This window comes from Mauremys mutica, chromosome 1, assembly GCF_020497125.1.
Source record: "Mauremys mutica isolate MM-2020 ecotype Southern chromosome 1, ASM2049712v1, whole genome shotgun sequence".
In the NCBI taxonomy this organism is placed as follows: domain Eukaryota; kingdom Metazoa; phylum Chordata; order Testudines; family Geoemydidae; genus Mauremys; species Mauremys mutica.
The window spans coordinates 365,720,157-365,733,461 of NC_059072.1; the positions used below are offsets into that span (position 1 = coordinate 365,720,157).

At 51.3% G+C, this 13,305-nt stretch overlaps 1 protein-coding gene across 1 annotated transcript; it reads right to left on the minus strand.

Moving 5' to 3' along the window:
* Positions 1-144: 144 nt before the first annotated feature.
* LOC123374565 (olfactory receptor 52L1-like) lies at positions 145-12,888 on the minus strand. Its single transcript, XM_045024643.1, has 2 exons — positions 12,816-12,888; positions 145-1,136 (listed from the first exon to the last, which is right to left on the minus strand). The coding sequence occupies exon 2, from the start codon at positions 1,087-1,089 to the stop codon at positions 145-147; it is 945 nt and encodes a 314-aa protein (XP_044880578.1). The 5' UTR covers positions 1,090-1,136; positions 12,816-12,888.
* Between the last annotated feature and the right edge of the window lie 417 nt (positions 12,889-13,305).

Below are 13,305 nucleotides of genomic sequence, written 5' to 3' on the forward strand. Positions count from 1 at the left end.
AGGGCCAATTCGATCAGGGTGGATGTAGTGAATCCCCACTTCGTAGGATGCATGTGATTATTTTATTATTGATAGTCATGATACATATAAAAAATGAAACATGCCAGCTGGAGAAATGAGTGTGCAGTGACCTCCCTCTGGTGCTCAGGAGCCCCTCACATGGAAGATCCTGGTCACCCGACTGCGGATCTGCTTGGTTTTCACCCCGTACACAATGGGGTTCAGCATGGGTGGCATCAGGAGGTAGAGGTTGGCCAGCAGGATGTGGATGGGGAGGGGAACACTCTGGCCGAAGCGGTGCGCCAGGAAAGAGAAGAGCCCAGGGACGTAGAACACGAGGATGACGCAGACGTGGGATGTGCAGGTGCTGAGAGCCTTGAACTGGGCCTGGGTGGAAGGGAGGCCAAAGACGGCCCGGAGGATCATCACGTAGGACAGAACAATGGACATGCCATCCATCCCCACAACTAACATGGTCACGACCACGCCGTACGTTGCATTGACCGTGGTGTCTGCGCAGGCCAGCTTCACCAAGGCCATGTGCTCGCAGTAGGAGTGGGGGATGATGTAAGCCTGGCAGAAAGGAAGCTTCATGAGGAGCAAGGGGAAAGGGGCTATCACAACGAGGCCTCTGACTAAGACCAGCAGCGCTATCTTGGCCACCATACTGATTTTCAAGATGGCGGCATGCCGGAGGGGGTTGCAGATGGCCACATAGCGGTCTAACGCCATGGCCACCAGGATGCCTGACTCCACCAGTGAGGAAGCATGGACGAAGAACATCTGGGCGAAGCAGGCATGGAACTCGATCTCCCTTTCACCCAGCCAGAAGACACTCAGCATTTTGGGCAGGGTGGATGTGGACAGGACCAAGTCGGTGATGGTCAGCATGGCCAGGAAGAAGTACATGGGCTCATGCAGGCTGGGGTCTGTCCTTATAACAAACAGAACAATGCTGTTCCCCAGCAAGGCCACGATATACATGGAGCACAGAGGGATCCCGACCCAGTGCTGCGTGGATTCCAGCCCCGGTATGCCGACCAGGAGGAATGCGGGAGGTCTGAGGCTGCCGTTGCTGATGGGTGACATGATCTGCTGAGGGCCACATCCGACTCGAGCAGAACAGCTCCGGAGACCTGCAAGCAATTAATAGAGTGTGTGATGGCCTTGTGCAAGCAAAGAATGGCTAGTCAGCCGGCTGGCTGTGAGCCAGGGTAGTTCTATGGCTGCTCTCTGTGATGGTTCTCGGTGCCTGGGGCTGTGAGTCACCACATCACCCCTGGCCTCTTGTGTGAAGGAGTCTTGCCTGTGCCTGTCTGAGGTCAACAGAGTAACAGGTGCACCCCCATCCCCTTTGCTCTGTCCCCTGTGATATACAGCTCCTGATACTGGCTACTCACTGACATCCCACATCCTCTGCCCCCGGTTACTAGTTTTACCTGACACCATCTCTCCTGTATTTAACACGGCATTTGTGAGCATAAAACAAAAGTCAGTTTATTTAGCAAAACACAAAGGCTTAACTAGAAACAAGAGGGAGTGGTGGAAACAAATGGTTGCAATGCAAAACAAAATCACAAAATACAAACCTGGGACGACTTTGATCAAGAGTCTCCTTTCCTAGCTAAGGAAGTCGGTTCCCTCCCTGCTCCCCACAAACCAGAATCCAGTTTTTCCATGAGAACCTCTCACTCTTCAAGATGTCTCCTGAGTGGAAGCATTCAGTGCATCTCTCCCTCCTCTGTTACGCTGGACCAGTCTTTGGTCTCTACTCCAAGGCCGGTGATTCTCTTCTGTTGTAATGTTCCTTTCTTACTTTCAAGACAAGGTGACGGTTTGCAGTTGCCTCAGATGGTTTGCTGTTGATAGTCATGAGAGGGAGAAAGCCTGGATCATTGAGCTTTGCTTTGCATCACTGGTTGAACAGGTGACTAGCCACAGGTGACTACAAGCCATAGAGCCCACTGTCAATATCAATACATTAGTCCTTCAATACTACCCATCCATACACATCTCAGTGGTTATGAATTTCGACAAGTTATGAGCTGTCCGCAGATATCTCACATGCTACACTTTATGGATAAATATCTTGAAGCTGTGTGCTTGGTGCAGTGAGTTTGTCAGGGCTGAGGTGAGGATTGTTTGCAAAGAACAGGAGACCCTTTTCCAGAGGACCTCAGCGTCACGCTCACACCTTTGTATCGAAGCACCGGGCAGAGTTCTCAGATCGTTCCACAGATCCAGAGATGTTAAAATCAGCTGGGTCCGTTAGATTATCTAGTCTGATCTCCTGTATGGCACAGGCCAGAGAATCCCACCCAGCGATTGAGCCCGGGAAGCTAGAGCAGAAGTTTTAGAAGGTTCAGACCAGAGCTCCATGTCCCATTCAACCCTGGAGCTCACAGGGTGAGATCTTGGGGAGAGTCTGGCACTGGTGCATCTCTGTTGCCACTGAAGCTCATGAGAGTTTTATCACTGACTTAATGGGGGGCAGCAGTTCAACCCCTAGAGGGCTTGGTCCCCTTGTTACCGCAGAGGACCAGAATATGTTGTAAGAGGGGGCTTAACAGCAAGGGCATTCTGGGTAGGAAGCCGTTCTCCAGATCTCTGGTGGAGCTCAAGGAGTCTGGTGTCTCTCTGCTCCCAGAGCCCTTAGCAAGGCCCAGGCTGAATTCCACCCTGCCCTGAGACTGCCAGCGAAGGGGCCCACTTGGGTCCAGCCATGGTGGAGAGCAGTTTTGTCTTGTCCTGGACTCAAACCAACAAGCTCCCTTCCCAGAGGGCACCGGGCAGGGTGACTTCCTGACTCGTGTTGGTTTCAGACTCATGATCTACCTGTGAGAAGCACAATAGCCCATCCCCAGTCCCCTGAGCCAGCCCCTCCTCCCCCCACGGCAACTCACGGTACAACCCTGCTACGGTGGACACAGACTGCACAAATGTCTGGCCCAGAGCTGGACTAGCATGAAGCTTTTCCCATCTGGGAGCTATTCTGTGGCCCCAGTGTAAAAGGAGCAGGAGGAGGGGTTCATATGGGCAGGACCCCGCATTGCAATTCTCCCCCGATGGCTGTCACTGTCCGGCCCCCCAGTTGGTGAGCAGAGTGGTGCGGGAGTGAATGGGACGCAGATCATGCCCACATGTCGCCTAGACTGTTCTATCTCCGGGGCTTCCCTCCCCATCTGCACCGTCACCGCGTTCACTGACACACAGCGCTAGCCAGGTTCAGACAGAGACTTACGAGTTCACATTCTCTGGTAGCTTTTATCATATGATGCAGAAGGCTTTTCCTCCACGGCCCATGGCTCTTTGTGGTCGATATAATGCATATGTGAAGTAGTCAGAACTCGCGGTGATGAGCACAGGACAGATGCTGAGACAGCTGGAGCTGGGACAGCAGGACAATATGTTAGATCCTCAGTATTGCCAGCCCCAAATGTTCAAAAATCCTGAGTCAGGCTCACCAAAAGTCCTGAGATTGGCTTTAAAATCGGGAGATTATAGCAAAATAATCCATGTGGTGTTCTTTTGATCTGCCTTCTGCTTTTTGAGCCTTTAGGGTGCACTGGGGTCCCATTTGGAAGCTTTCTCCACAGCCGCAAGGGCTAGAAACTTAGTTTGTCATTAAGAATGAAGGTGGAAATCAGCACATGGCCACTTGACTCCAGGAGCTGGGGCTTTAAGTAAAACAATCATTATCATGAAACTCAGGACAAAATTATGAGAGTTGGTACCACTGGATTCAAAACCATCCTGGGTCAGGGCATAAACCAACTCCCAGCCCACGAGAGGGCGAAACTCTCTTTGGGGCAGGCTATCCCGAACCTGCAGACTTTCTTACGCTGGCCTCCGAAGTGTCAGGTGCTGGCCACTATCAGAGATGTTATTTGATGGACCCCTAGGGTGTTCCCAGGTAGGATAACGCCTCTCTTAGTCCCACCTCTGGCTGCACCTGCCACGTAGCAGGGAAACACCGTCCCTGCGTCTGTTAAACATGATCCCTACGAACACGCGAAAAGGGGTTATGTGCTGGTATTGCAGCTTCTTACTCTGTTCGTAATCATGTCCCTGCGTCTTTGTGCTCCCACGTTTGTTGTATCCACCTGTTCTGTCACAATACACAGAGCGTGGGCACTTCAATCTCTTTTGGCCCAGCCCGCAGCTCCTAGCCTGGCCCCTGAATGCAGCCACGAGGCCTTGTCACAATATCAATAACAACCAACCTTAACAACAATAGAAACTGGAGGGAGGCAGCTTTTCCTCGCCTAAGCACTGAGCTGAGCCCAGGCAGCGAATGCGCTCCGGTCACCGTGCTGCCAGCGCTGTGTCCGAGGGCTGCCTGGCCACGGGGACTCTGTTACGTGCCTGTGCTGGGCAGAGCGGTTGCCGTCTGCCGGCCGTGGATGCGCTGCAGTGGCACAGGACCTTACCGTGTGGGCTGGACGGCTCTGTTCCGGGCCCAGGGCCCTTCCCAGCCGGGAGGGGAACCACGGGCCTGTCCTGGCGATTCTCGCTTTGGTTTGTTTTCCCTGTTATTGAAAGCCAGCCCCAAGCGCTCCGCCCCCAAACCGCCCGCAGCCCAGACCCGCAGGCTGAAGTGCCCGAGAGCTGGAGATTTTATGCAAATAGGCTAATCCCCCAATTTGCAGCCATTTTCTCAGCGGCGTGTCTGGCCCTCTCTCTGCTGGTGGGGAGAGGGCAGAGGCTGCGGTGCCGCCCTTGCACAGCCGCTGGGCCCCGTGCGAGCGGTGCGCGTACGGCTGAGCCACTTCTTCCTAGCAGGCCCCAGGGGCACCCCATGAGGTGGGCTCAGTAAATACGTGTCCTGTCCCGCCCGCCCTGCCCCTTGGAGAGCCGCGGGCTCCACCCCCGCCAGGACGGCGTGTCACTAGGGCGGTGGGGGGCGTCTCTGAGTCACCCCGCGCCAGCCATTGTCAGAGGCAGGACGAGGACCTGGGCACATCACTGCGTCAGGGACTGTGAGGCATGAAGGGGCTGTTGTGACTGTGATTGTCCTGGGGCTCGTCTCCCGCCAGCCCTGAGAGATGTTCCCGCTCTGGGGAGGTGACCAACATGGAGCTTCCACCATATTCTCCCTGTACACACACACACGTACAGCACACACACACACGTACAGCGCACACACACACACACACACACACATGTACAGCACACACCCACCCACACACGTACAGCGCACACACACAGACATATGCATGTGCATACACAATACACAAACGTGCACATACACAGCACACACACACTCATGCACAGAGTGTGTACATACACACTTACAGCACACACACCCACACCCACACACTTACAGCACACACACCCATACCCACACGTACAGCACACCGACCCACACACACGTACAGCACACACACACAGCGTACACACACACACACGTACAGCACACCTACATGTACAGCACACCCAGCCACCCACACACGTATAGCACACACACACACATACACCTACAGCACACACATACAGCACACACACACGTACATCACACACACACAGCACTCACACATGTACAGCACACACATACAGCACACACACGTAGAGCACAAATGTACAGCACACACACACACACACATTTACAGCACACACACACATAGAGTACACACGTACAGCATACACACACACACAGCACACACACATGTATGTGCATACACAATACAAAAACACACACAGCGCAGATACACAGCACACACACAGCCTTTGCACCCACACACACAGCACCACAGACACACACACTCATGCACACAGAGACTATGCACATACATACACGTATAGAGCATGCACAGTCACACGCACACACACATACAAATGTACAGCACACCCACACACATGTTTGTGCACACACAATACACAAACACGCACGCACAGTGCACACACAGAGTATTTGCTCTCTCATACACACCACAGCATGCACACACACACACCACAGACACAAACATGCACAGCACACACATACAGCATGCACAGCATGTGCACATACAGAACCCACACACAGCGTTTGCATCCGCACACACAACACATCATGCACACACACAGCACACAATGCACACCACACACAGCATGTGCACACACAGCACAACAGCACACACATACAGCATTTGCACCTGCACACACAACACAGCATGCACAGATACACACCAACACACACATGCACAGCACACACAGCATGTGCACATACAGCACACACACAGCGCTTGCACCCCCACACAACACAACATTCACACACTGAGCACACAGCACACACATGAATAGTACACACAGCACACACATGCACAGAATGCACAAACACAGAGTATGTGCACACATGCACAGCACAAATGCACACACACACATACACAGCACACACCATATGCACGTGCGCCCGCAATACACAGACACACAGTATGTGCACACACACACACACACACTCTGAGCCCAGGAGGGAGGCTGGTAGCTGTTTGAAGTTGTCAGAGTATTAACTTGCTTATATGGGCTGCATTTTGAAACAAATGTTCTTCCTAAACCCTATAGACACTTCCCTGTGCCGTGCAAGCCAAACCTGTTTCAGTGACTCCTGCTCCCCGGGGACACACAAGCCCCTTTCAGCGGGCTCCGTCCCTCTGCTCAGTAAGACTGCCGTGAATAATGGCTCCAAGTCCCCCCTAGCTCCCCCAGAACAGTCCTCTCAGTCGGACGGCTCTGAACACAGGACAGGAACGGGCATGTCTGCCAGGCTTGCTACGATGGGGATGGTTATAAACTGTCAGCAAATCCCAGCAGAATCTCCATATGCGCTAGGAGTCTCCAGGGACTCCAGTGTTTTCTAAAGCAAAATGTGTCTTTAAAGACTGAAAGGCTGAAAAGAAATTAACACTCTTGTTCCCCTTGGGGGTGTGAAATGCCTCTGCTTAGCTAACTGGCAGCGGGACCTCCCGCCACGCTGTCATCTGCAGGGCTGGGGCTGTCACCTCTGTGTCTGACGGCAGTGACACTGGCCCTGCTGTAATTCTGCAGGCAGTGGCCATCGAGACTTGCACTAGAAACCCTCTGCTGAAAAGTGAATAAGTCAGTGAAAAAACACAATCTCTTCAAATTGTGCACAACCAGACAACTTGCACCCAAGAGTACTAAAGGAGTTGGCTGAGGAACTCGCTGAGCTATTTTTAACAACTCTTGGTGCACTGTGGAAGTTTCAGAGGACTGGAAAAAAGCCAATGTTGAGCCAATGTTTTAGAAAGATACACAAGATGCACAGATAGCTTTAGGCCGGTTAGCCGGACCCCAGTCCAGGAAAGAGCATGTCAAGGGTGATAGGGGATGGAATCTGTAAAGCTTTGTAAGGTAGCATAATCAATGCCGAGCAGCATGGCTTCATGGGAAACAGGGCTTGCCAGACAAACTGGCTGTAGTTTTGTGATGAGATCACAAGTTTGGCTGGTAAGAAAATCTTTATTGACATCACAGACTTAGGCGAGCTCTGAGCGGCACAGCTGTATTGATGCAGTGACGTCCAGATTGGTGGCAGCCAGCATGACCAGGAAGATGTCCATGGGCCCATGGATGAGGTGCTGGCTCTAGATGGTGACCAGAAGGATGCCGCTTCCCAGCAGAGCAGAACGGAAGGGCGATCCAGAACAGCCCGGTCTCCAGGCCAGGGATCCTGATGAGATTGAACGTTGAGGGGCTGGAGGAGGTGTCACTGGAGGCAGGCATGGCACTCTACCTGTTTTTCACTAGTAGGGTGGTGAGGAAGTGGAATGGGTTCCCTAGGGAGGTGGTGGAATCTCCTTCCTTAGAGGTTTTTAAGGTCAGGCTTGACAAAGCCCTGGCTGGGATGATTTAGTTGGGTTTGGTCCTGCTTTGAGCAGGGGGTTGGACTAGATACCTCCTGAGGTTCCTTCCAACCCTGATAGTCTATGATTCTATGACTGATTCAGTCTGTCACGGGGTGGAGGGAGACACTCTGCTCCCGTTCACTGAGGAGGAAGGTGGCGGAGCCAGGGGTGCTGGGTGAAAGCCTGGGTCCCGGCTCCCGGGGCCAGCAAACACTGCAGGAGACCAGTCTTCCTAGTAAGCCATGTGATCAGCGAGAAACAGGAGCTATTCACAGGCCTTGGCCCTACCTGGCATTTTCTGATTGTGTTTTGTACATAGCCATTTGCTCCCATCACTCACCTGGTTTCTGTTTGATTTTCTCCTTCAATTCATTTCCTTTTGTTTTCCAGCTGAACTCAGGCCTGGTACAGGAGCAACGGGCTAAAGGAAAACTGGTAAACTGGGGTCCCACCGCTCCAGAAGGTCTGGGATTTCTTTGGGGAGCCAGTGGTCAAGGACTGGATACCACAAGGGAATGTGCATCTACAGGCAGCTGGCCTGGCTGGCCTAGCTCGGAGGAGAGGCCTCCAGAGGCTGGTAGGGAGCTAACAGCCAGGCGGCACACACAACTCCCCCACCCAGAGCAGCGGTTTGCAGCCTGTTTAGCATTGTGAGCCATACATAGATTCATAGACTCTAGGACTGGAAGGGACCTCGAGAGGTCATCGAGTCCAGTCCCCTCCCCTCACGGCAGGACCAAATACTGTCTAGACCATCCCTGATAGACATTTATCTAACCTACTCTTAAATATCTCCAGAGATGGAGATTCCACAACCTCCCTAGGCAATTTATTCCAGTGTTTAACCACCCTGATAGTTAGGAACTTTTTCCTAATGTCCAACCTAAACCTCCCTTGCTGCAGTTTACGCCCATTGCTTCTTGTTCTAGCCTTAGAGGCTAAGATGAACAAGTTTTCTCCCTCCTCCTGATGACACCCTTTTAGATACCTGAAAACTGCGATCATGTCCCCTCTCAGCCTTCTCTTTTCCAAACTAAACAAACTCAATTCTTTCAGCCTTCCTTCATAGGTCATGTTCTCTAGACCTTTAATCATTCTTGTTGCTCTTCTCTGGACCCTCTCCAATTGCTCCACATCTTTCTTGAAATGCGGTGCCCAGAACTGGACACAATACTCCAGTTGAGGCCTAACCAGTGCAGAGTAGAACGGAAGAATGACTTCTCGTGTCTTGCTCACAACACACCTGTTAATGCATCCCAGAATCACGTTTGCTTTTTTTGCAACAGCATCACACTGTTGACTCATATTTAGCTTGTGGTCCACTATAACCCCTAGATCCCTTTCTGCCATACTCCTTCCTAGACTGTCTCTTCCCATTCTGTATGTGTGAAACTGATTGTTCCTTCCTTAGTGGAGCACTTTGCATTTGTCTTTGTTAAACTTCATCTTGTTTACCTCAGACGATTTCTCCAATTTGTCCAGATCATTTTGAATTTTCACCTTGTCCTCCAAAGCAGTTGCAATCCCTCCCAGTTTGGTATCATCTGCAAACTTAATAAGTGTACTTTCTATGCCAATATCTAAGTTGTTGATGAAGATATTGAACAGAGCTGGCCCCAAAACAGACCCCTGCAGAACCCCACTTGTTATCCCTTTCCAGCAGGATTGGGAACCATTAATAACTACTCTGAGTACGGTTATCCAGCCAGTTATGCACCCACCTTATAGTAACCCCATCTAAATTGTATTTGCCTAGTTTATCAATAAGAATATCATGCGAGACCGTATCAAATGCCTTACTAAAGTCTACATCTGCTCACAGTCCCCTATGCCCAGTGCCCCCATCCAGAGCGGGGCCAGCACTGGAATCCTGGGTGCAGGCTGGGCAGTGGGACCCCAAGCCTGCCACCATGCAAGGCCAAGCAGCAGTGGGGACCCGGACCCCAAATCTGCCACCACGCGGGGCCGGGCAGCAATGGGGACCTGGATCCCCAACTGCCACCACGTGGGGCCGGGCAGCAGCAGGGCCCGGACCCCGAACCTGCCAGCATGCGGGGATGGGCAGCAGCGGGGACCCAGACCCCCAACCTGCCAGCACGTGGGGACCTGGACCATGAACCCACCATCTAAACCCCCTCGGAAATGCGGGCAGCCTCCTCTCCTGGAGAACGATCCTGTACTTCCCTCGCTGAGCTCAGCCAGGGGCGAGAGGAGGGTTGTGACTGTGCCCGGAATAGGGAACAACACCCCCAGCCCGATTCCTGGCTCTGCTGTGGGGAGCCCCTCGGCTGCACCCAGCCCCCCGCCCCCTCCGGACAGGCTGTGTGCGGGGGAAGCTCTTCGATGGCTTTGTGCCTGTGCAAATCCTACCAGGGAGCACCCCCTGGCTGGAGCGGTGTACAGCGCCCAGAGCCCCCTCGGGGCTGAATCACAGACTGCAAGTGACCATAGCTACAGGGGCTAGTTCTGAGCTAATGCCATGGAGGGAGTTGCCATCTCTTGTTGATTTGTTGACCAGACAAGTCCATATAGAAAATGTAACGAGTGGCCCAGGAAGGCCTGGTGGCTGCCCAGCACCTGTGACAGTCAGGACCTTTGGGTTCCTGCACATGCAGGGACGGGCACCTAGCCCAGGGTCCTGGCTCTGGCAGTGGCTGGTTAGAGAGCCTGCCAAGACTCCTGGTTTCTATCTGAGCTCTGGGGGAGGGAGTGGGGCCTAGAGAATCGCAGTGAGGGGCAGAGACATTTGGGATCTATATAAGAACATCTGCATGGCCGTACTGGGCAGCTGCAGTTCCATGAATGCTTTCACTAGCCACTCCTGAACCAGCAATAGAGAAGCTCCAGCCAGTTCCCTCCAGCCCCCCAGCCTAGGACCCCAGAGCTGTACCTTCTTGCCCTGGTCAAAAGCCTGACCAGGGTCATTTTATTATCCAGTCCACCCCTCTCTCACTGTGGGGAGAACATTGCATCAGCCCCAGTTGCGGAGCAGATTTCCTTTTTGCATTTCAAACAACACAGTGTATTAACAAAAACAATGAGGAGTCCGGGGACACCTTGAAGACTAACAGATTTATTGGGGCATAAGCTTTCGTGGGTAAAAACCCCACTTCTTCAGATGCATGGAGTGAAAATTACCGATGCTGCCTGGACGGTTATCTCACCAGCTGGCGCTCCATCCCCCTCCCTTCCTGAGGCGCTGGTGCATCCAGCTGCAGAGTTAATGGAACCCTCATGCACTTCCAAAGAGGTTTCTAAGATTCAATCACCTTCTTTGGGCTCCCTTGTGGGACACGCCACCCCCCATGCTCCCTAGGGTGGGATCTATCCCTGGTCCATCTGTGAGAGGCTTGCAGCTAACAGCAGAAACAGCCTTCTCACTGAAAGGCAATATACTCCCCTCCCTTTCTGAGGAAACACCACGTTCAGCTGCAGGGCAGGAGCCAATCTCAACCCCCCCTGCTCCGAGAAATACGCAGTTTCTCATTGCTGCAGAGGACTCAGGGAGATTTTCTCCTGTTCCCTCAGCAGTTTCTGAGCCTTTACCATTAACAGCCTGAGCTACAGGGAAGAAATAATTGCCAATTACCATATCAATAGGATTATTGTCTACTACACCCACAAATAATACACCTTCCAAACCCTCGATTTCTATGTACCCTTTAGCCAAAGGTACAAGATTGTGCAACCTCCTGTTAATAAAAGTTGTGAAATCTGCCCTGGCAGTATGTCACCTTCTTGCACTATGCTCTGCCTAACCACACAAATTTCTACCCCTGTCTCTTCCCACCCAAGGTGTTTCCTGTCAATAATGCTGATTTTACAACCCAGTATGATAAATGACAGGCGCCTGAGTGGCTTCTGTGCTCAGGGTCGCAGCATTCACATGGGCTACCTGCTTCCTCCCAGCACTGGGCATTTATTCCCCAGGTGATCAGTGGAATTGCGATGACAGCACCTTCTGGGCTCTTCTCTTTTTACAGGAGATTTGGGTCAAGGATTAGATGAATGATTTGGGGGAGGTAAGTACCCAGCTTCCCAGCCAGCCTCTTTCTTCCCAGGGGTAAAACATGGCTTTACTTGCTTCCCACCGAGTTGAAACTCCTCCATCTGTGGTTTATTCACAATAGATGCCCATGTTTGCTGAAAATCATCAGCTAGAGCAGCCATCTCATCTACATTTTTCACCTTTTTGTCCCATAATAATTATTTCACATCATCTTTACATATGTGTAAGAAATGTTCCTGAGCCGCAAGGTCAAACATTCCTTCAACACTTGTAACACATTTTCCCCTCACAAACTTTTCCATCAAATCTTTCTTCAAGTATACATACGCCACATTACTCATCACAGCATCCTTAAGGTATCTAAATTTCACTCTATATGTTTCAGGGGTTATCGGAAACGATTTCAAAATAATTTATTTGAATTTGCAATAATCTAAAGCATCAGTAATTAGCATCTTATTGAATATATTCCGTGCTTTACCAGTTATCTTTGCAACCAAAGTGGGCATCTTTTGGTCATCAGGAATCTTATGAATCATACAAGCCTCTCAAAGGTGGTGAAATATTCAGCAATATCCCCTGCCTCATTGTATGTAGGACACAACAACTCTCATTTCTGGATTTGTAGAGAGGTAGGAATCAGTGGCATATGGGGGTTCTGGTTCTGCCTCTCTAGCAAGTCCAATTGGTATCTTCACTCTTTTTCTTTTTCCTCAAATTCTTTGGCTTGCAGTTCCATGGCTAGTTTTGTTACCTGGGGTTCTTTCAACCCAAAGTTCTTGGTAACTTTTACTCTGTGCGAGGTGGTGTCAGGAAATAAATCAGGGTCGTCCGACTGATAGATGGCTGGCACAAACAGGACAATATGAGAATGCTTTCACTTAAAGCTAAACTTTACTTAGTCTCAAGCACTTACACACGTCCGCAACAAGATTAGTAAAACACCTCCAACCCTTAATAATTACCAAAGCTGAGTGTGGCTTCGAGTGACACAGTGGCAGGCTTCCGGTGGACGAATCTTCCATCTGCAGGTGGGGACCACAAGATGTATCCAGAGGGAGAGTCCAGAAGACTCCAACTACCTCAAACTTTCCCCCCTTATATACACATCGGTAATAGAATGACATGTTCCTTAAAGAAACCTTGTTAAGCAAGCAGTTCCAATGGGCAAGCAAGAGGTTCCTTCTGATTATTGATTAACCAGGTGTGGGTTTTTCCAGAGTTTGCAGCCTTGAGGTCCTAATAGACATTCATGAGGGCACATACTGCTCTTCTAAAATGCATGTATCAGCAACTTCAACACAATTCTTATCAGGAAGGATGTGGGGTCAAGCTGCCCTTTCTTTGGCACCCAAAACCCCCTCCCCTCCTGCCTCGGTCAAGCTGAGGCTACTGCGTGGCCACTTTACAGCCTGCTGACTTGGCTGATTTTAGCAATAAGCCATAGTGGTTTCA

What these genes read in the sequence shown, in the direction of transcription:
- LOC123374565 (XM_045024643.1), bottom strand. Translation starts at nt 1,089, where the DNA reads ATGTCACCCATCAGCAACGGCAGCCTCAGACCTCCCGCATTCCTCCTG.